The sequence below is a fragment of the Phalacrocorax aristotelis genome, chromosome 2 (assembly GCF_949628215.1).
Source record: "Phalacrocorax aristotelis chromosome 2, bGulAri2.1, whole genome shotgun sequence".
Classification (NCBI taxonomy): domain Eukaryota; kingdom Metazoa; phylum Chordata; class Aves; order Suliformes; family Phalacrocoracidae; genus Phalacrocorax; species Phalacrocorax aristotelis.
In genome coordinates this window covers 41,662,393-41,687,146 of record NC_134277.1, presented here as the reverse complement: position 1 = coordinate 41,687,146, position 24,754 = coordinate 41,662,393, and the positions used below count along the sequence as shown (strand labels likewise).

The following is a 24,754-nucleotide window of genomic DNA, read 5'->3' as shown; positions in this document are numbered from 1 at the left end:
GGGGTATTAGTTTAGAGCTCCTGCCCAGTTAACATACCTCCAAGTTCCAAATGCATTGCAAAAAATTATCTACATTATTTGTGTCTTCAAAATTTGGGCTGGGTATTTCCTTAGGAGAGGCTATTTGATAATAGATCTGGTGATTTTTTTTTCTGGAAACTAAAGCTGTAGTTGAGTTTAAAGGATGGGGAATGAGAGCGTGCATGAGGAAAGGCTGTGCAGGGGCAGATGTAGCATATCTTTCTCTATAGCCAAGTCACAAAATACAGCAGTATGCAGTTCCCAAGCTGTTGAGCTGTTTTTTAGGGGACCAGAGGGACAGGGATCTTAACCTTCTCCAGAAACGTTAAGGAAACTTATTATTTGTTATCGTGTATATAAAAAAGACCCTGCCTTATCATGTCTGTTTACTTTAAGATTATTTTCTTTTGCTTCCTTCGTGCATATTCAGTCTTTGTGCCTCTCTTAATCCAGATTTTAGGAGCAGTACTTACAGCTGTTTATACTCTTTACCTAGCACTGATCTGAGGGATATTTCAGGTGAACTAGGCACAAGAATTTGCATGGGAGAGTTTCTTATCAGAAAATGCTATTTAATTGAAAGCAAAAAATTTACCCCAGAGGTGTTAATTTTGTGTAAAGAACTGTGACAAAAATATCTTTAAGATAAGGTCAAAATTTTAGCATTTTAAAATAAATCTGGTTTCTTCTTTTTGGAATAACTTCTCATTTTAAAATGTATTTTCAATTCCGTAGTGAAACATGGTTTTTAAAGTCAAAAAAAAGGGGGGATGCATGCACCAGTATTTTTTCACATTCCAACTCAAAACAAAGAAAATGTGACAATTCCTTATGGAATGGACAGTTTGAGGCGGAATCTGCAGGAATCATCTCTTCATCTGAATGTTTCTGTTGTCGTCCCTTGGTTCTGGGTACAGACAAGAAAGGTGGTGTAGTGACGAAGTTCATACCTCCAGTGGTTTCTGAAGGAGAACTGCTTGAGTGAGCTGTGCCACAAAAAGCATGAACCTCATGTTGCGCATGCGGCTTTGTACCATGTAGGCTGTCTGTGCTCAGAGCATAATGCTGTATTGCAAAACAGATTACCTAGCAGTAGGGCAAAATGTCTAGTCCCAAATGGAGGTGAAAAAGTGCAAAAATGGCCAGTTTGATTGACACTGGGGGAGTTCTCAAAAACTGTCTCAATGAGATATAGGAAGGAGCAAAGGTTTGTGGCAAGCTTTTCTTCAAACATGTTTGCTCACGCTTACCTTGGATGTATCGCCAGTGCCTCTGGCCAAGAGATTATCTTGCCTGTCTTGCCTGTGTTTTAAATTGCCTGAAAATTGAAGAAACAAATTATTACTTCAACCTTGGTTAAAATGCTGAGCTAATTAGGCTTCTAAGTTGTATTATTTTGGTGCTTTCTACAAAGAAAATTAAGGTAAAATCATTGGTGTGAATTTCCCAAATGTCTGGAATATTCATCTCCCATTTAGGATCTGAATGGGCTGGAAAGACTCTTTCTCATTAGAAAGACATTATACTATAACATCACTAACTTGTATCACCAGAATTAGTAAATACCTTAGTATCCTCCTATTTTAAGAAGCTGTGGCACACTACTCATCAAATGTGACTTTAGACCCGTACTGCCCCACATTTTGAGGGGACTGTTATGCCTCTTAAGTCCAGCCATGCATGCACCTAGTTTTTGGCAACGATGTTTATGTGAACTTCAGGTAACACTGCAGAGCATCAAGCACCAGGCTGTGGACAAAGCCTGTCAGTGGTGTGGGATGTTATCCTGGCTTTATTGGTCAAACTGGAACTCCAAACCTTGCTGGCAGGAAGTCTGTAAAAAGGCTGACATTGAGCCTTCGTTGTGTGTTGATCAGCAGGGTTGCATCTGCACAGGGAAAGGTCTGGAGGTCATTCTGTAGAAGCTTATCATACAGAACATCAAAACAGTCATAAGCAATCTTTATGGTTCCTTACCTTGATCCAGTGTCCAGTAACACTGGATAATTAAAAAGGACCTATATCTTACTATAGTAATTTTCTAAGTGTGCTGTTGTCACACACGTCACCATTATTTACAAAGTAAATTCTGTTTTATGAGTCTTAGTGCCTTCAGTTTGGCTTTCTTGGTTCTCATGTTTTCCTCTGTCATAATTTCTGCCCTTGATATTGCCTTCTTTACAACAAGAATTTATCTACGTGTGCTCTTCAGGAGGTCTTCCCAGTAGGCTTCTACCCCTCTCCATCACTCTGCTAGTGGATTAGATGGGAAATAGTTAATATTGACATTCCCAAATGTTGTCCAAAGGTTTTCAGTTAAGCTGAGTCACAGAAATGGTTGCCATTGCTTCAGGTTTTCTATTGCTGATACTCGAGTACAACTCTGCACGTTAAATGGAAAGAGAGGCCAATTTTTGCAGCCATAAATATTAGAGAATTTCTTTCAAGCAAAAGCTCAAATTTCATGATACCTATCACATGCTTCATCGTTAAGGGACATGTCTGACACTATTGCAAAAACATAGAGCAGCTGTGCTCCTGAACATACTAATTTTCTGTGCCACTGTAGCCAGGACTGTGGTAGATTTTAAATTCTGTTCCAGAGGCTCTGAGTCCCAGCCAAGGTCCTGCAGAGCTGGCTGAATTTTTCCATTTAAAGTGTGTTCTCGTCCCCAGATGACTTTGTGCAGCACTGGCTGGCAGCAGCAGGTGTGCGAGTTCCCAGTCATGCCATAGGGAAGGATCACAGAATAGAAATATTTCATCTTTCACGGCATGGTATCCTAGAAGAGTATGGGATAGCAGTGCTGTTGCTCGAAGTAGTCCAAACCTGCAAGGCTCTCCTCTGTAACACTGAGATAATACATGCAATGAGCTGGGTCCCCAGGCACAAGTGATATTTCTCAGTCCAGTTTGCATTTGCACCTGTGAGTCGTAGGACATTTAATCAGCTTCAAATTCTTTGATATTGCCAGGCAAATGCTCACCTTGTTGTTTCTGTGTGATTCTGTACAATCTCAGGTGCACACTGGAGACTTCATATTAAGGTTTTTATTAGTAGGAGTGACTTCTTCCCTTCATGACCTGTAAAAGCTATACATGAGAAAAAGAAAAAGTATTTCCAGCATCTAAAAGAATACCTTTTGGGTGTTTCTTATTCAGAGGGACTAAGACTGTCATGTTCCACACTACCTTGTCATCATTCTGACCTGTTAAATTTATTTTTACACTATTTTTGTAATATTCCATGGGAATGCAGCAATTGCCAAACCAATGGCAATTGTGAAATACTTTATAATTATATTATGCTGGTGAGCTATGGAAAGCAGAATTGCTTGCCTCTGCTTTTCTGTTGCTCATATCCTTAGCTGCCGCATTCGAAGAATGATTTGGTACACTCTTAGATTGAAGTAAATGTAGAAATTACTCAAAAAAATGGCAGTTACTCTAGGGCAAAAACTAGCATGAGATTGGAGTGAACCCTAATACAATACCTTTAGTTTACTAGTAGGTAATGTTTTCCTTTCAATTGCTCTTAGTGAAATGCTTCACAGAGGAGCTGAAAGTTGGCAAAAAAATACTGTCTTTGAAAATTTGACTCCAGCTGATTTGATACCTAGAAGCAGAACCATGATGATATGCTACAACGGGTTAATTAAATTCTGTGCTGTTAGCCCTCAATTAGACACATTAAATGGCAAACCTTGTTAGCAGATTTGCTGGCCAAATATGGAGAGATTCCATATATCATTCTGACTACTTTGTATTTGGGCTCTTAAAGAATGTATTCAGCTTGTCTAATGAAGCGTCTGTATATACACGAGGAAAAAAAGGAACAGATTTCAGATCGCTCCCTCTGTTAGTCTGTCTGTCTGTGTCTCTGTTCAATGAGTGGGGTAGAACTCCCCTTATGTTTTTTTTAATGTTTCTTGGACTCTTACCAGCAGGTTTTTACAGTCTCTTGCCTGCCTCTCAGATTAGAAGAACACTGGCATATTTTAACAGTTTCCTAGGATCCAAATAGTCTTTAATTAACAGGGAATTGATGTTTTGGAGTGGAACCAAAACATGGGAGACATTGGAAGCAGAGAACGGGCTTGGATCCTTCCAGCTTTCAGCTGGCTGTGGCAAGGGGCAAACAAATAAGTAAAATAGGGTCCGCTGCAAACAGGTAGCGACTTATTGGTATGCAAGGGGGTTTCTTCATTTGCATTATGTTCCCACAGACGTGGTGGTTGGTAGTGTTAGCCAGGAGGAGCTTTCTGCTGTACAGAGTCTGAATCAGCTCCACCCCTTGCAAGAGTAGAAAGTGTTTGTCGGTACCTTCCCGTAAACAAAATTTCAGTGGCTGCTGAAATTATTCTTAATTTAGATTTGTATTGATCAACTGTTAACAGGTATGTTGTGTTTGTGGGGTTTAGGTTGACTCTGAAGCTGTAAGCTCCATGAGCGAGCATTTAATTAAAAAATTAAAAGTCTGCAAATGACATGACTTTTGCTGAGCCGAACAGCTAGCTCTTGTTGTTTTTCTTCTGGAGCAGTTTGCCTTTGGAGGGTTGAGCAATAGGGTTGAGATGAAACACTGAAATTATAGCAGAATGAGATTAGCTGAAGTTCTAAAGGGAAGTCAGGCATATGCTGAACTATTGTTTCAGATAATCCAGGGAGAGAAATGGTTTATTAGATAATTTTAAATAATGATAGACTGATACCTGAAGCAATTACTGGCAATGAATTATAACCAACAGTCACTGAGTCATCTGTGCTCTTTTTCAGTAATGTAGTAATTTGTAGGCAAAGAAAAATTTATTTGTTTAATCCAATATTGGCCTTTTATTATTGAGTTTTGTGTTGGCTTCCCCACCCCCCCACCCCCCCCACCCCCCTCAGTCATAGTGCTTGCTGAATGCCTTCTGTCTCTTTCTACATGTAGGTGGTACATGCCAGAGCCCTGCTCTTCCAGCCCTAGTGCGTCCTCCTGCTCCACCTTTGCAGCCGTCGCTGGATATTAAACCATTTCTTCCGTTTCCTCTGGACACTGCTGCAGCAGTCAATCTCTTCCCCAACTTCAATGCAGTAAGTACACTCCTAACAGTTACTGTCGATTTCAGTGAGCCACAGTTTCCATGGAAGACTCAAGAGGGCACAAAGTAAAATTTTATGTACTCAATTAAACCTGGAATATCCTCTCCCATACTAAGGGCCAAATAGCTCCTTCAGCCACACTGGTAGGCCATAAATTAAAGCCTAGCTGAGTGTTAGCCAGAAGTAATGTAGAAGGAAAAAATGATATGATCCCAAGTGACATGCAATAAAGTTGCCATATTCAGTCCCAGGGCTTGTGAGTTTCCCGCTCTAATTTAAGATGTGCAGAGTTTCACTAACCTACAGTTTGCTGCAACTCTCGGAGAGTGAAACTCTCAGAGTGATGGTGTTCTACATCCCACCTCCAACAGACTTCCTGAGAAACACTTAAAACTTATAAATTGAAGGGGCTACAAAAGGTAAAACTGTCACGGCAAATCAAGTAAGAACAAGAACAGCATTAGCCAGTATATGAGCTATTCACTGGCACACAATCCAGTGTATTTTTGTCAGGTTAGGATATGTTATTTCTCATGCCTTAGGTTAAAACAAGGTTAGATTTCTCTTTGATTTTTTTTACTTAGTCATACTATCTATGATTATAGAACTCTTATTCCTCCTTAAGTAGTTTCATTATTTTACTGACATATGTCATGAATGTTTCAATTTTTCTGTTTCTGGCTGAGATATTTAATGGTCTAAAAGAAAAAAAAAAAGCCTAAATTGGTTTATGTTATTCATAGAATTATGCCCCTTTTTAATTTGAATGTACTCTGGGAAGTTCTTCTCCTTATTTACATATACTAGATACAGGAAAAAAAAATAAGAATGTGTGTACTTACCTACTTTGAGAGACACAGAGAAGGGTGGAATTTGCCATGCCAAAACAATTCTAATTAACATGCAAAAATCTTAATTACAGTAATTAAGAGTAGTAAAAGAACATTCCCATTCTAGAAGCAATTTGTAGTAATCAATAGCAAATTTCCATAATTAAACGTTCATTTATTTACCTTTTATGGATGTACATTTTGCTTTAAAGTAACTAAAATGAACTAATTGTCAAAAATATTTATTTATGCAGTCTTAAATTCATGCAATTCACATCATTAATAGAGATCAGAGCAGCTATAATCTGCGAATCTTAAAATGCTCAGAAACGATATGTGTAAGAATTATTGCGAAGAAGCTTTTTATTACAAAGAAACTTTTTCAAATTTTAAAATGTATATACGTATGCAGCAAAGTGAGCTGGTTTTAATCAACTCATGATGAAATGGATAAATCATTAGACTTCTTCAGTGTGCTTTAGGGTTTGTTTTTTTCTTTTTTAACCAGTTTTGCTTTGTGATCACTGCTTGTATTTAAGGCAATAGGCCTGCTGAATTTTTAGAAATTGTCTATAAGAATTTCTGGTTTTTTCAGGATTTTCCATAGTTCAGAGACTTCAGATGGTTTTGCAAATTGTTTAACTCTGCATAATTCAAAGGTGATTTTAATTAAAAATTTTAATACATAATTGTTAATCTTGTGCTTTTCCATAAATTTGCAGTTGTTTTTTTTTTCTTCCAAAGACTGATTTTATACTAAAATTATCTTGGGGGAAAGGCTGAGGAAGATGCACTTGTATTAATTTCAAAGCAAGAAAGTGAAAAGAGACTCCTCTCAAAACACTGTTATTTCCAAACATCATCTTAGTAGTATATCTTTTGACATAAGCACTGTAGTTGGACTTTACAGACTCCTCGTCTCTTGAATTTTTCAGTAAACTGAGCCTAGGTTCCAAGAGTGAAACTAGCAGCCCTTTTTAACAGCACTTGAAGTTCATTCCCCTGTGAAGTGCTGCTTCCTGTGATGTGTGGCCATCTGCCAAGTCCACCTTTGCTGAATATGTCAGTCCCGAGTGTGAGAATGCTGTCATCAGAGCTGCTGTCACCTGCCTTGCTGCTCATAGTCTTTGCCTTGCAACATGACCTTTGCCTTCTCATCATGTGTGCTGACATGCAGCATCATCCTCGGTGTTGCCGTTTTCATTCTGAACAGTACATTATTGAACACTGCTATGTTTAGCTCATATGCCAGAGCTGGTTAATGGCATCCTCCAAACGTTTAGGCTAGCTGAGAAGTTCTGCATATTTCCAGAAATTCTTTCCAAGCTGATGAGTCTCTTGAGGACACATCAGCTGCTGCTGAGCATTATCAGCCTAAGGAGAAGGTTACCCAGAAGTCATACTAGGCTTTAAACGGGATGTCTGACAAGGGCTTTAGGTATGTGAATGTGAGACAGAAAACAAGTGTTTAACCAAAAAAGTTATCTTCATAAATATGCAAGCTCATGAACGACTGTAGCTGTTGATAATGTTTGATATGCAATGACTTCATTGACAATCCTACACCGTGTCAGCGGAGCTTTTATGTTCTGGGGCTAAAACAAGGTCCAGCAGGTGGTCAGTAAAAGAACACCTTAACTGGACATTTTCTCTCATGTTGTTGATAAATGAGCTTTACCCTAGATTGAGAGGTCAAGGTCACAGATTGTGTCTTAGGAAATGGATTTCTAAAGAACTCTTGATCCTCCCACAGTTCCACAGGAACTAATGAGTTTGGCAGCACGTCCAGGCTACCTTCCAAGAGGCTAGAAGGAAGGCCAGAGTTTTGGCCATTTACTGGCCACTTTTCAACAGCCTTCACTTGAGAAGAACATGATCAAGGAGAAATGAGTAAAAATTCAGTCATGTTTCAGGGAAAAGAAGTGGTCTCTGGTTATGGCAATCCTACCCCAAGAGTTTGGTTGTGATAGGCATAGACATCTAAGCTAGATGTCCCTGCTCACCGCAGGGGTGGTTGGACTAGATGACCTCTAAAGGTCCCTTCCAACCCAAACCATTCTATGATTCTATGATAATAAGCCTAAGTTTCTTTGCAAAAGATAATGAAGAAAAACGAGCAATTTCTCTGGTTTTTAAGTGGAGAAAAATACACAAAGGTAGGTTGCAATGCAAGCAACCTTTATGTCTACTTTGGCATGAGGTGAAGTGAACCCTGAAAGTTCCCATTCATCTCTGCTGACTATAATGAGGTAGCGGCTCAGCTGCATCTACATTTAGTCAGATGAATCCCACATTATGGGACAGGTCATAAGCTATTCACAGCTGATATATTAAATTCCACTCAGAAATCAGACGACAGAAATGCTGACATTGTATTGTATGTTTACAGAGGAATGCTCTCATTTATCAAGCAGTTATGCTTCTAATTTTATCTAAAGACAATCTTAAGGGAATTTGAGGATTCAGATGAACAGGATAAAAATGTTAGGAGAGGTGAAAGCAAAAGTAACATACTAATGTTGAATCTAAGGCACAAACACAAGAACTAACAAAACCAAATACTGATTTTAAGTATCACAAATAATAACAGTAAGGTGTATTTTATAACATTTTTTCACTCTATTTCAGTTTTTTACAAACATAAGATTACTTTCTTTTTTACTGGTGATTTTGCTCTAAAGCTAGCTCAGTTTTGCTTGCTGCCTCTGGAGAAAACATTCTGCACTGATTTCTACAAAGGCAAAAGCTTTCATCAAGCACAGAATAGAAGAGATAACATGCGGTGTGCAAATCTTTATCAGTAATATCTCTGGACACTAAGGAGAGGGAAAAGTAAAACGTGAGTAACCTGAGAAATACAAGGAAGATAACATGTGAACCTTTGAACCATCCCGCTTCAGGGGGAATGTTTACTATTTATACAAGAAAGCATAGAGCAAACATACCAATTAGCAATCTGGTTAGCTGAACATTTGTAGGTACTATGCTCTTAATTGTGCAGCAAATCGGTACCCTCAAGTCTTATGTAAAAAGAAATTTTAACAACACAGCTGTTTAAACTGAAAATAGCTCACTAGTGTAGACCCTGAAAAATCACAAGTTCATTGCAAGTTTAGCTGATATAAAAAGATGACTCAAGTATATGGGATTTAAATGGCTAAATTTTATGAATGAAAGAAACTGACTATAAAAAATGGTTATGTAGCTTTTTAAAAGATGATTTGAAGATTGTCAGAGGAATAGAAAATAATTAAATTGTCTATTCTGAAAAATGTTTAAGATCATTTAGCAAACAATCAGTACAATTCTGCATTTTCATCTGCAGAGTGAGAAGCTTTAAGTCTGTGTGCTTCAAACTAGTTCAAAGCTTTAGCAGTTGTATTGACCAGCACGCACTGATCCATGAGTGAATGTGAATGTGCATATGTGGTGTTTCTATTCGTGAGCCAATGGTTGTTTGCAAAGAAATTTCACAAAGCATCAAAGTCTAAAAGTTAATTAACTTGTAAGGAAAATATTGATATGAGTCCCTGGTCAAAGAGGAAATGCTTCATTTTGCTAGACATCAGTGTCAGCCCTAAATGACCCTCCCACATTAAAAAAACCTCACTTAGATCTTTTTTATAGTCTCCAAAGCCCATCATCCTCAAAGCACAGGTGCATCAGAAACCAGGTTTTGCTTATTTCTGGAGCTCTCAGAATTATATATTTGAGCCTCCTGAGAGACAGAATTTAAAGTTTACAAATCCAGGACTTTTTCCATTACTAGGTGGAAAATCAGACAATACATTGCACTCCTTATTTGTTTATATTTTGAAGGATATGATGACCTTTTTCCTGAAAAAATTCTAACAAATATTATATCACACTTTGTAGACTGTAGTGGAAGAGGTCCACAATGTAGAAGATCTGATTAAATGCTTGTAAGCAGAAATAGGGATGTTGCTTGTAAAGCTCCATCCTAACTCCCAATTAAAGCCTGATCTCCCCTTGTTGCCAGTGGAAAGTTTCCCAAAGAAGCATCCCTTGGAAAGAAACATGATTACAGTTTTGACTAGAAACATATGACTTGGAAGAGCAGTGGCAGTGTCAGAACTGTACTAAACATGGATGGAAAATGAACTATTACTCTACAGACATCTTCTGATGAACCATCTGTAGTAATCCTTGTCCAGTCCCCTGATTTTTCCTGTTTGCTTCTATGCCAATAGCCCCAGGTGCAATATTAAGAGCTTCATGTTTCTCCTTCACCTGGTAGAAATTTGCCATATGGGAAAGGAGGAGGAGGTAACAGTGGCCATTGCCCATAGGATAGGCCTGCAGTGGCGGCTTGGGTTAGGATACCAATGTAGTAGTACTTGCTTCCTGAAAACCAGCCCATGCAACGTCCGAGCAGCTTCCAGGGCATCACAAAGGCTGCAAACCCTATTGGTATTGGTAGCGGGCAATTACGGCTGCCGTGTTTCATTGGGAGCTGCTTTTCTCCCTGCTCGGGTCTTGCTGTCAGGCTCTGCCTGGCCTGCTGATAACCACTGAGTTAGCTTGTACATAGAGTAGCTTCGTGGCTGCTTGGGAAATGCAGTCTCGTCCTATTGTGACCAGACAACTGATAGAAATGGACAAAGTAGAAAACCTACTTGCTGACAAGTATTTCTGGGAACGGTTAGGTCAGGAAATGTGGAGAAAACCTGTCAAAAAGCTGCCAGAAGTCATTTAAAAAAATCTTTTCCTTAGGCTCTTGTCCCGGATAGTTTTTTATCTAGAAAAGAGAAATGTGCCGCAGAAACGATGTGCCAATTTTCTGGATGTTATGAATAAGATGTAGCTTTTGATAGTGAAGAGTGGAAGAGGAATCTGAAATACGTGTTAGTTTTTCTAAACATTAGCAGCCTGAAATTTACAAAATAAACCCAGGTTTTTGTATGTGTCTACATAATGGTTTTATGTTTCTGACTTAGTTGATCAGAGGAGCGTAACAAGACTATTTTTCCTCATCATGTAAAATCCTTTAAAGTTCAATAGTGACAACATGCTGTCAGAACGCTTTGTTTCCAGAAGAGGATAGTCAGGGGACAACACAATGGCCTCAGTTTCATGTGAATCAAAATGGAATACTGCCTATATAGAAGAACTTGGCAGTAAAACTATAGTCTGTGCTGATTTTTTAATGTTATTTCCATGAGAAGAACCTTTATCAGGTGGAGAACTGTACTGTACCAAATTGTTAATTTGTTAGACAAACAGAGGGGATTATTGCTTCTGGGGATATTCCTTGCATGGCTGCTCACTTACAGGTGTCTAGAAACAGCGGGTTTGGCTTGCTTTTTTCCTTCCATAGCACTGCAACTGAGCTGTAAGATAGCTGTACTCTTCCTTATGGTCTATATCCCTATTGCTGTTTAGCTGAATATATTTCAAAATAGGGAAGACTGCAAAAATAATATTTGGGTTCAGGAGTTCTTTATTGTAATAACATTTTCATCACTGGCCTGGACACTTAATTAAGAAGTCTGCAGGGGAAGAAGAGGGATTAGGGAATGAGCAAGCACAAGAAAATCCTGGCAATTCAGATATTTTTATTTGGTGCTTGCAAAACAGGAATGAATCAACATCAGTATGAAATATTCAAGTATTTGAATTGGACAGATTTATTTGCTGTACATTTAAATCCTTAATCTACACCCTGGGCTCTGTTTGAAATAACAGTAAAGCTCTGATTCTCTGATGCAGAGGAAATGTTCACAGCTCAGGAGACATGATGAAATTAAGCTTTTCGGCTTTTTACAGTTTTGAGTCCGTTTAGGGTGGATCCGTATCTCCAGGAATTATCTGCCTGTTCTTATATGTGGACTATGCTCTACGTCAAGGTCAGGGAACAGAGCTTATATTCTGACTTCGTATAAATGAGTGTTCCTGCAACCCTCTGGTAACCTTCCCATGGCTGCCTGTGATTGCATGACTGTTCTTTTCCTTTGCACTGCAGAGTGGCTGGGGAGTAGTGTCTCAACTCCCTAGCAGTTGTCTCCAGAATGATTGATATTATTTTCTTTGGACTTGATGCATTTTTAAGGAGCATCCTGTTAAATCTAGCCTTAAGCCCTTTGTGACCATCTCTAAAAATTTTTGACCTCTACTTGCAACTTATAGCTGGGATTCTGGGAAGATTCAACCCAAAAGTTGAATTTGACAAAAGTTTTCCTGTTATCTTCCTCTTAGCATTGCCTTGCATTTTAGCAGCACTCCTGGTCCTGTTTATGGAATCGCTTTCATTGGGCCCATGTGAACCTCATGAATTTCAACAAGGCCAAGTACAGGGTCCTGCACCTGGGTCAGGGCAGTCCCCAATATCAGTACAGACTATCTGATGAATGGATTGAGAGCAGCCCTGTGGAGAAGGACTTGGGGATGCTGGTGAATGAAAAACTAGACTTGAGCCAACAATGTGTGCTCGCAGCCCCAAAAGCCAATTTGTACCCTGGGCTGCATAAAAAGCAGCATGGCCCAGCAGGTTGAGGGAGGTGATTCTGCCCCTCTACTCTGCGCTCATGTGACCCCACTTGGAGAACAGCATCCAGTTCTAGGGTCCCCAATAAAAGACATAGACCTGTTAAAGCAGGTCCGGAGGAGGGCCACAAAAGTTTTCAGGGGGATAGAACATATCTCCTGTGAAGAAAGATTGGCAGAGTTGGGGTTGTTCAGCCTGGAGAAGAGAAAGCTCTGGGAAGATCTTTTTGTGGCCATTCAATACTTGAAAGGGGCTTATAAGAAAGAGGGCGAGAGAATTTTTAGCCGGGCCTATAGTGACAGGACAAGCAGAAATGTTTTTAAACTGAAAGATGGTAGGCTTAGATTGGAAGAAAGAAATTTTTTACTATGGGGTGGTAAGACACTGGAATAGGTTGGCCAGAGAAGCTGTGGATGCCCCATCATTAAAAGTGTTCCAGATCAGGGTGGATGGGGTTTTGAGCAACCTGATCTGGTGAAAGATGTCCCTATCCATGGCAGGGGGGTTGGACTTGATGATCTATAAAGGTCCTTTCTAACCCAACCCATTCTCTGATTCCTCACAATTTATTTGAGCAGTTTTAGCCTTATGTTGCAATTAGGGAATTAGCAGTCTCCTATGCTTACGATGAGCAGCTGTCACCTCTTGCCACATAGCATACAGCAGTCTTGAGAGCTTAGAGGCGTTCGCTTGTGGGTACAAGTGGGTAGACACCATTAAAAAAAATCCATTAAAAAGTTTTATTTTTATTTAAATTAAATTTGTATCAAGGGTGCTCCAACCTTCTGTGATTGCTGTCAGTAGAAATTCAGGTTTCTAGGATGCATATTCTCCTGGGGAAGCAAATGTTAAGATTATCTTAAAATAGCCTAAGTTTGTGTCATTTCACCTTGCTGAACATTATAGTACCTATCCTTGAATTCATCTCTGTAACAGTAATGTGGAGATAAATTATCCGACCATACCTGTTTCCTGGTTGTTGTCCAGTTTTTGGAGTGTAACGTGTGCCTTTGGTAAATCTGCTTTGATTTATCTGAAAGACTTATTTCCAGTATGTGTGTAATAGTATCACCTGTGTTTAGCCTTCTCCAGCTACCATCTCTGTTGCCATTCAGTTCTGTGGCCTCATTCAGGGTCCTTACGGATGTCCTAATTCTGGTGCTCGTATGGCAGTTGCCACCTGCATATTGTATTTACTTTGTGGGTGCGAGTAGGATGTTGTCCTTCGCGCAGGCTGAGCATATAGCGTGTGCATTTCCACCATCTGTTTGGTAGCTCACAGTTTCTTTGGGATTTTTCTGGCAGTATATCACTCTCCAGTCACTCAGCGCCTTGTGGCTGAAGAACAGAAGTTTGTGCTGCTCCTTTTTGCCATGTGAGAATGGGTGGACTTCTGACTAGTCTCCACCAATTCTTGTGTCCATAATTAACTGAAGAGGTCTGAGACAGAAGCACCCTCTTTGTGTAAGCTCATGATTACGCTATTAGATACATGTCCATACAGTAGGCTGCGGAGTATAAACTTGAAGGCCTTTTTCATGAACAGTGTTGTAGGCTGGAAATGATCTCTGGACAAAGGGCTTTGCATACCTAAAAATGACAAACAGTAAGCTTTGTTTTCTGTGTATTTTTTTAATGTACTTAAGTGGTTTCTTGTTATTGTTAAAACAATCAATAAGATTTAAATATCTCACATGCTCGTTTGTTTAACTGATTATTAGTAATAACGAAAGAACAGACTTTCTGAGTTATCTCATTCTGCCTTACACATTTGCTGCGGGCACTGTGCAGTGCACTGACAGATAACTTGCTGTTGGAAAGTCATAGTATCCAAAACAAAGGCAATAGCACAGCCTTTATTGGGGACTGAGGGTCCCTCAGGCTTTTGCTTTGCATGCAAAACATTCTCATAAAGGAAATTAAATTAAGTACTCTTCAGATTTGTCAATGAGTGGAATTACTTAAAACTAAATTTTATAAAGCATTTTGTCAAGCATTTTAGATAATGTTTTAATCAGTTGATGTTTACACCCTTTGTCTTAATAGCATTCAGATGGAAAAAATCAATGATTATTTTATTCTGCAAATACTATAAAACTTTAATGGGTTGCATAATAAGTATAACTCATAAAAATCTACAGCTTAAATATGGATGGTTATTAACCTGTTTTTAAAAAGCTACAATGAAAGTGAAAAGGAATTACTTAAAGCAATGGTTTGATTACTGTAGTCTGAGGAGGAAAAAGAGTGAAAAATTCTAAAACCAGTATTATTTCTGTTGATGAGACAGACCTTTGGAAAGATTTAAAATAAGATGTAAATCTTTCCTAGCCTTAGGCATGGTTGTGTTGCTAACTTCACTGAATAACTATTTACTGAATTTTTTTGTACAACCTGCAGTTTGTTCTTAGGAATTTCGAAGACAACTGTTGAAAAAGCATGAGTTTGTATGACAGGTAATTTTACACACATTAAATACATTCCTAAGCGCAATTACCTCATTAATTGCTTATTCATAGCATGCAGTAACAGTGCTGCTGTTATTCAAGAACTTGTCCTAAAACACACTCCCTTTTATCCTTTATGATAATGAAAAGTTTTGGGGCTCTTTCTTTCCCACTATTTTTAGTCACAGTAGTTTGGTCTGGTAAACGGCACATGCTGAAGAACTCATTTATTTGGAGTCATTGTATGATGCACTGTCTGATGGAATATTTCTGTAATGTCCATGTCCTGTCTAATTATTTTATCCTAACATTTTTTTTTGATAAGAGAAGAAAATCCCCAAAGTTTATAAGTTGGACTTGTACAATAGTACTGGATATAGAACTCCAGATTCTCATGCAACTACTGTTTTTCCTGGCATCTTTCCTTTGGCTCTGCTGAATGCTTAAAGTAATACTGTGTAAATATCATACAGATTAAATTAGTAACCAAAATAATTCATAAAAAATAGTACCGAAGCTCATATCTCTCAGGAAAGTGTTTCTCTTTTAAATACATTAGTTTATATAAAATAAGTGAGTATAAAATTCTTACTATTTAAAAGAATACAAATCAACAGTTTCCTGTCAAACATATTTTGTCCAGAATTAAATGTTTTGTGATGTCATGAGTAAAAAGTTGTAGATGACATATTACACTTACATATTGTTTTCTATCAGCAAGAATAAAAAATTTTAAATAAATTGTGTAGTTTCCTTACACAAGAAAAGCAATCATGTTTAGAATGAAATGTAAAAGCTGTCTTAATGACTCAGAACAGAAGGCTAAATAGTGTATAATGGAATGAAAATCGCAGATAAAAAATAAAAAGGTTATAAGAAAGAGGCATTCTTAATTACAGTTAGAGGTGGTGTAAAGCCTGCTGGAAAGCTGACCAACAGAAGTTTCTTTCAGTAGTTTGCTACTGTGGAATTGATAGGATGTTTGAACAGCAGAGAGTGTGATCCCAATGAATGGAGGCCATGGCAAGAGTTCCTGCAGTTGAACAAAATAACCCTGTGAAGGGAATATTTGACAAAAATTTTAAGGGACTAGTATTACTGTAAATTATTCCTGGGATATTTGTCAAGAAACCACACAAAGTGTAAATCTGCAGCCTTTACTTCCTTTACTCCTGCACAATTTTCACTAGACTTATATGTAGTCCATTATGTCCATGCATTGTTAAAAATCCAGGGAACTATGTCCATCTTACAAAGTTATCAGTTTGGGATCCTGAAAATAGTATAGGGCGATTATTAGGGTTTTTTTGTTCTTGAGCTAATCAGCCCTCCACTGTCAGAAAAGTCAAGCAGCTGATCTGATGTACCTGTACATTTTAATTTCAACAGGTATGGCAGCTATGGTACGTGAGGGTGGTGCAATGAGATTATAACAAGGTAAGAAAAGCTAGGACTAGACCAAAGCATCATCTGTTCCTATAGCCTTTCTCTGACAACGTAAGGAAGAGCAGAAGAGTAGAGAACACATACAGCAACACTTGCCAGACAGTGCCTCCAGTGAGGTGTATTTTAGGAAGTTCTTGAGCCAAATGTGTTGTCTTGGCATGTGACAGCCCTCCATGAGGTAACATGCTGAACTGGATGGAATCAGCAGGAGAGTTTGTTTATTTTAACTACTAATGAGGTAATTTGAGTCCTCATTCCCTTCTCCAGATGGAGCCTAATATATCCAGGCAGGGAGATAGGTAGGAAAATTTCCTTAGGCAACCTAAGTAGTAGGAAAAGATGGGAGTATATGAACTATGACTTGCTATAAACATTAGAAGTCTAAGGACAATTTTTAAGGTGCTATGCTTGTGGGAGCTGGAAGTGGATGAAGAAATGCCCATCACCTTACCATAGTTTGTGTTTGAAACATACTGATTTACTAATGGATCATCCAATCCATTACATTATTGGTATTGCTAGGACTTAGATTACAGAGATAAATCACAGGGGTGATGCCAGAGTTAATTATAGCAGTGCCCTCCCAAACAGCACTATCAGGTCTGGGAAGCAGCAAAAGCTATTGTTGGTGCGAGGAAGTTACATGAGAGAGTGGTGTCTGGGAGACAAGTGGCAGTGCGGATGCTGCCAGTGAAAGGATCGGAAAATACTGGATATGCGGCGTTGAGTTTGGAAGAGAGGTGGGAGGAAAAGCAGAATGTTTTCAAGGAGAGACTTAGAAATATCTCAGAACAGGTATTTGAAAGATGAATTTCCTTCATACACACATGTGTGCGCACACATAAAAAGTAATGGTGGAAACATTGCAAAGCAAGTTAAAGTATCCTGTTTCCACTTGAAGAGTCCTTACGTCTTTGTTCCTGGCAGGAATACTTCCTTTTCTTCTTAGTTACATGCTTTTCCCAGGAAATTAATATCTCCTGAAACATTTTGAAGCAAGTTTGTTCTCTTTAAATCTATCATATCGATTTTCATTTTAGAGGAGCTATATCAGCTTGAAGCCTAATTATGTTTTTCATTCTAAATTTGAAAGAAAAGAGAGAAATTACCTTGGTATGTACTGAAAATATGTCTTAAACTGAACTAAAACAAGCACAAAATTAAAGAGTCTGTGCTTCTAAAATCAGAGAAAATCCTTCTTTAAGAAAAAACCCTCAGATACTATAAAATGTCGTAACTTCACAGCTGTTCACTCTCTGTTCCTCGGTAAGGATTCCCTGATAGGGGGCAATTGTTCTTAAATTTCTGTGCACAAAGAGGATAGCATGTATTTTTGGTCTTAAGTGCCTTTTTTTCCCATTATCAAAGCAATAAATAAAGGTAAAGTCTACCTCAGCAAGTACTGTGTATGCATGTCTCCTCTGTAGTGTCATAAAAAAAATATCTTCAAACAGGATGAGTTTCTAGAATGTGAAGAAATGTCTGTTTCAAATGACACTGAATTATACAAAAGCTATGGATCTGAAGTTTAGTTTTCATTTTATTTTATTTGATAAGACCCCAACATTCGGTTGATTGGGAAAAGTTGTATTTCATTTGGAATTGTTTCCTTTAGCTCTTTCTTCACAAACCACTGCAACTTTTTCAAAAGTCCTTCAATTTCTTTTTTAGAAGCTGCTGTGATACAGCAAGAGATTTGGCACATAAATTGATGCTGACCCTGAGGGTAAATAGTTCTCTCTGTGAGATGCTAAATTTAGTGTCCCTTGAGCAGCTCAGGTGAAAGTACAAACAAGCAAAATTCTGTGGTTAACAGCATTTGTACTAATTCAAGGAAAGTACTAACTTTAAACGTAAACAAGTAAGAGAAGGAAGTGTTAATTTTGGTAAAATTTAATGAGAAAAAGGCAGAACCTAACCAACTCAGAACTCAAAAATACAGAACACGCAATGTATAAAATGTATTCGGATTCTTATCCTTACGCAGTTCTGTGATTTGATTAATATCTCTGCTTCATACTAGTTGGACTCACAGTAAAACACTGCAATATAATTATCTGTTTCTTAAAACAGCATTTCTGTAGACCGGAACACACCAGGAGAAAGGTTGTGAAGAACAACTTCAAGTTCAGTAATTAAACATCTTAAACGTTGTTAAGCTCTTTAGTAAGACACAAGATTAATCAGTAAAGCAAAAAGGCACTTAATACTGCAATAATGTATTATTTAGTGTATTTCGTCTCTTAAATAAGAAGAGGATTAACAGTCATCTGCTTTGGTCTTTAGCTATCATTAACAATGTGTAAGTCTTCAACCTACGCAGGGATTTAAGATGATTATATAATCAGCAGATTTTTTAGACGGCTACAGCTGGTGATAAGCGTGAATTATTCCAGGCTTCTGAGCTATGCTAAGAAATTATTGTCTTGCTAGGCTTTTGTCACATAATACATTGATTTCAGTTAGTTGTTCCTAGCTGTTCATAGTACAGAATGGGAGAGAAATCCCTAGTCTTAAAACAAAATTTTGTTGAGGAAGCACATTCTTGCTGATAGAGATGATTCTCAAAGGGATTGGCAGCTTTATTGGAAAAAAAAGTTGCCGATCTTACAGATAGCACCATTCGGGTAGTTTTCTAACTTAGAGAAGTTCTGTATGGCAACAGGAGCTTGTGAGGACTCACTGCAAGCTTGGAAATTAATTTGGATGCTGTTTGTAGCCAGCCCCAAACTCTAGGTTATAAAATACCCATGCATTGTTTTTGTTTTTTCTCCTCGTGTTGTCTGAGCCTGAAGTAGCCTCTTTGATGTATTTCTTCCTCAAGCCAGTAATACTGAAGCACGTAGAACAACAAAAAATCTCTTCAAGTTGCTCTAATGAGTTTGAACCTCAAAGGCTCAAGTTGAAATTATAGTCTTTAAAAACACATCCTTAGGCCTTGTTTTATTTCATCTCATTTATCCATCGTTAGTTTTACACAAGAGATGCCAATTCTGAGTAACTTTATCTTGGCTTTACCATCCATCTGTTTTGTTACAATCTACTTACTACCAGCCCCTCTTTCATTTCTGCTCATTCAAATGACTGCTACCTGGAGCTTCATTTTAAATCTCCATGAAGATTTTTACAAAATAAATACTGCTAAAATATTGGTTACCTTCCATTCAAATGGTTAAATGGCAACATAAGACAGTATGCTTAGACCGTGTTTGTGATCCAGTAACCTCTTAAATTGTAATTCCAAACAGATTACTGACCAGGTCTGTGGCTATTGGTAAATTGTTTAATTTTCAGTTGAGTCCCTTGTTTGGAGCAAGTCCAGCATGCTTCTGTGCCCTTCAGCATGGACAACCTAAGCAGGTTGGCAGAGATCACAAACTTTAGCAAAATGGGTCTTGACTAGTTCTGCAGATTGCTCATCCCCATTAGCTAATGACAATTCCCAGGGCCTAGTCAATCTTCTTCTGACTTTGGGAAAGTAATTTCTCCCTTTTAGTGCTCTGATTTATTTCCCATTTCTGTAACAGGGAGTGATAGTGCATTCATGCCCTCAAGGCTCTGTTTTCATGCTCTGGTTGATGTTTTGAAAAGAGACTAATATTCACAAAAAGCTTGGAAAATGTAATGTGCCAGAGGAATCCTACAAGTGATAAAGGTTTACAGATATCTGCCCTATGAAAGTCTTTATGCTTCTATCACATACGCTTTTGAGTAACAACCCCGATACCTCCCTCCCCAGCCCCAAACACTACGAAATATTTATCAGTGTTAGGTTATCAGGGTTTGTCAGTGTCGACTGCTTGATGCCATCACCTAATTTCTGTTTCCATGTGAGTATCTATCACAGTTATGCTTAAGGCAAAATTATGCCTTAATGCCTAAAGGCTTCTTTTTCATTGATCCATCCAGATAAAAAAAATATGATTAGAGGTAAATCCTACTTGTTATTGTTTAATCAGTGCTGGGACTACCTCATTGGTCCATCTCTAGATAAGCACGTGAAAATATTACATAAAAGCAAACATTTTTAGGTTGTTGAAAAGTTTGTCTGGAATGATTTACTGCAGCAATCTACAGGTCTTTCTAGTGATGTTGAATAGTTCTCCCACTTTCCTATACCTTTCATCTCTATTACAGTGTCTACTGAGCTTTTCTTAACTTAGTATTCATATCTGATTTTTATTGCCATCACTGTTTGCTGGCTCTTCCTTAGGTAGATGGCTAATTAAATGAACTATTTTGAATATATTCAGATTTGGCCTTCTAATCAATCTTAAGGAAATTATTTAAACAAAGAATGAAAATTAGTATATTTGATCTATGAAGACAAATGGTTTAATCCAGTTGCATATAAGACTCAAATTCATGTTCTTGTAATGATTTAAAAGGGAAGGCTGAAGACCTCCATAAACTTCATGGTAGGAAGAACAAGCAGTTAGACTGCCATAGGCATTTCTGGCTTTTATTTGGTAAAAACAGAGATAGATTTTTGGTACAGTGTTGGGAAAATAAACGCTGAAATGACATTATTTTCTTTATTTTAAGGTGGAAATTTACAGTCATTAAATAAACTTATTCCCTATAATGATAATGCCAGTGAAAAGATCAGTGCTCAAAATTAGTATATTTAAATATGTTAATAATATCTGAGATATTTAACTTGAGACTATTCCAATATAAAGGAAAAAAAAAAAGTCTGGCTTTTGGTTCTCTCACCTCTACATGTTGATAGTTTAAGCATGTGTCAAAGTATGTCCCTAAACCACTAGTGTGGGAGGATATAACCAAACCACACTATGACCTTTCTTGCAGAAATTTAAGTTAGAGTGGATGAGATGTATCTGACCTAAATTGATGTCTAAAAGCAAAGTGTCCAATCTGAACCAACCATTCAGCTCCTTCCGGAGTCAATGTGGAAAGATGGGTAGCCACAGAAAGCAACTAATCCCATCTAAGATGCTTACCTGGGATGGCATTAATCATCTGCAGAAAGTAATGATCTCCAATAAACCCTATACCAACCGTGCTGTCTTAAAATGCTATATCTGATGTAGCCAGCTGACAGAGGGAATTTCAGTTTTATCTCAGGAAAAAATTTTTTCACAGTGAGTGCAGTCAAACCCCATACTGTTTTTCCCAGGGAAGCTGTGGAGTCCCCATCTCAGGAGATACTCAGGACTTCACTGGGCAAAACCCTGAGTGTGAGGGCCTGGATGAGGCTACCAGTTGGTGCTGCTCTGAGAACTAGGGAGCTAGATCAGGTGACATCCAGAAGCATTTTCTCAAACTAAATCATTCTGTGAATTCTAAAGGTGTATAGTAAAATAGAGAGAATAAGACTGTTGTGTTTAAAGGAGATAAGAAACCGTGAAAGGGAGGTGGCGAAGAAACAAAGCAGGAAGGATTCTGTCCAGCCTGAAATACTGCTGAATATTGCAGCTCAGGCAATGCAATGTTGACAGGGAGAAGTATTATATTCTGTTAGATCAAGTTTACAGCTTCTTTTTTTTTTTTTGCCCTTCAGCTTTTGCTTCAGTTCAGGGATCAAATGGAAAGAGTAAAGGATGAGATTAGAAGTAGAGAAGGTATATGAAAGACATTATGTGATCAGATAGATCTCTGGTTAAGACATGCTTCTCCTAAGTTTGTGATCTTTGCATTATTGCTATTTTACTCCAGAGAGCTAAAATAAGAATCCTAGTACTCATAGTCTTGGATCTCTGGCTAACTGTTTATAAAGGAATGTGGGAGGGTAGGGAGAAGGGGTAAAGAGAGATATCAAACATATGGGTTGAACTATGACAGGCTGTACTGCCTCCTGTCCAAAGGGTGGGTCTCAAATAATATAATGAATCTTCGGACTGAGATCTGGAAACATTGACTAGATTCTGTCCAGACTTGCATGTTTATGTGGCTTAGTGACTGAGACTATTCAAAACCTGTTGGTGTCTCTGTATGGTGATAGAACAAGAGAGGCAGTGAAGTATGGATGGAAATTGGTAGGGGTTTTTAAACTGGGGCATCATTCCCTACTGGATGTTTACAAATCTTCTTTTCATCAGGAGAAGACGGCCACTTCTTAGTAATTGAAGTTGCACTTCAGCATTAAATTAAGGAATAGTAATTTCCAAGTGTTTGGTGCCTTGAAAGCAAAAAAAAGTTAATACTGCTTACATCTAGCATTTCAAGCTTCACACAGTTGCTTGAGCAGAACATATGCTGGTTGAGTGCTTCAATTAGTGAGATGTTCGGTTTGGAAAATTTACACTGTAAGGGAGAAGCTCACAATTAGAGCTTAGAGTTTGGTCCACGTTCTGCTTGCCAAAACATCTGCTGCAAAACGATGTCTTCTTTTGACACTGTTTGAAATTAGAGTCCTTTGATTAACTTTTTTCCTGCAGTAACATTACTATTGAAATTCAGGAGTTTTGGCTTGTATGTATGTGTATGGGTGTGCATTCTTGTTATTTTTCTTCAGTAGTGGAATCAGGATGTGACGTTCTGACCAGTGATGGACTATTCCAGTCTGACAATGTTATCTACTCATTGTAAAGGGCTGTGTTTGTAATGTTCTAACCCTATCAGTCCTTTCAGTTCCCAGCACTGGGTTACTTAAAGACTAATGCACAGGGGTAGGTAGTAGAAGCCACTTCAGTGGGCACTGTATAGACCCTCATTTTTAGATACCCATGGGCATAGACAATTTAAATTTATCATGGTGTGAGTTTGGCATGGCCATATAAATTCAAGCAACAAACTGTGTTCAGCCTTTCAATAGATTTGCAGTTGAGAAGTTTACTCTTCTTTTTATTCCTAAGTATGATGACAGCTAGCAATAGCCAAGGACTCCAGGATAATGATTTTCTTGTAATATTATGTTTTGCAGAGAGATGGGGATAAACTTCATACTGGTCTGCAAAACCAACTTGTTGCACGCAAGAGTAGATCCTAGTTTCTGAACATCTCAGTCTTCAATTATTTTATCCTTCAGCATCCTATGTACCTAATTTTCTCTTTGGTGGGTTAATTGAGGTACAAAGACACTGGTATTCACTTCAGGTCCTACAGGAGATAAGTGGATGAGCAAGAGATTGACCTGAATTCTTTTAAACTGTGTAGTATCTGCTTATGGCGGACTCATCTCTGCAGCGGGATGAGGTAGCTATCATTTCCTTTCATGCACAAGACTCTGATATGCAGTGGAGATCTGAAAATGGGCCATTGCCAGGCCCTCAAATGTAGCACCCATTATTTTAAGCTGATTTAAGCTGGTTATCTCCATTGCTCAGAGATACCAAAATTTCTTACGTAGTTTAGAAATGGCTTAATGGTTTAGATACATGAACTATGTCTTTCTGAGTCATTTCCAAATAGTAGTGTTGGCTGTAACTAATTAGATTTTGCTTGATGTATTTTTAGTTTTAAAAGATTAGTAGAATCTTTTAACAAATAGTATATTTCTGAGTATTCTTGTGGGGAGAGCACTAGAGGCGGCTATGGTACCATATTTCACTGCAAATATTTGCTTCAATCTCTATTGGTTATAACATTATAGGATTTTCCTGTATGTGTCCATTATAGCTTCTTAGTATTGCTGCAGCCTCAGATAAAAGTCATATGTCTTTTCTAAAACAAGGCTTTGTTAAATGCTGTGAATAGTTATATCAAGCAAGGATAGATTTAAAAGAAAACAATAAAATTGCTATCAATCCAGTTTTCTCCCAGAGATAGCGAATACATTCTGTAAGACCTAGTTCACTTTTCCCACTCCAAATTATTAGTGGAGTTTAAGTTTAGGGTATTGTCACTTAGGCAGCCATTATAGCTGAGTCTCAAACTGAATTCTTTTGATAAAGCACACTTATTACAAGAAAATTCTTTCACTACTAGTATAAGAAAGTAATAAAATAGGTATTTTAACTTTGTATTGTTCTGAAGTGGGACCTTCAGAAAACTGTATTTTGCATTTGAACTACCATTGTGCATCTGATGTAGCATGCTAGCCCTTGAGGCAAGTAATCACATCATCTTCTATGTAATATGAAATTGCTGAATACACCTACTGTTCTTAGAGAACATGAGATGGAACCTAAACCTGTCAGACACAAAAAGTTTGACGATTTCCTGTCCTTAACTCAGACTTATTGTCCAGCAGCTTATGTGGAATGAATTCTGATCTAAGATTTACGTAGCTTAATTTATTTTATATATATTTTACTTTTCTTTTAAAAAATTCACTCAATTTCTTCTCCTGTACAGAAATAAATGCAGGCAATGCTGGGTTACAGAACAACATGTGAATTATGTTGTTGCTGAGGTTTCCCCTTCCTAATCAGGTCACCTAAGTGAGAAAGGATGCAGTAATGTGTATCTCTTAAATTTTTAATTAGGAGTAAACTAGACTAGGTGATTGTGACAAA

General features: G+C 38.0%; 1 protein-coding gene across 4 annotated transcripts in view; it reads left to right on the top strand.

Annotated features, from left to right (window-relative positions):
• ZNF385D (zinc finger protein 385D) overlaps positions 1–24,754 on the top strand; it is a 437,048-nt gene that overhangs the window by 292,300 nt on the left and 119,994 nt on the right. For all 4 annotated transcript variants that reach the window (XM_075083227.1, XM_075083226.1, XM_075083229.1 and 1 more), the window contains one exon: positions 4,955–5,097. In XM_075083227.1, the coding sequence (XP_074939328.1) occupies positions 4,955–5,097 (143 nt within the window). The remainder of the gene's footprint in view (positions 1–4,954; positions 5,098–24,754) is intronic.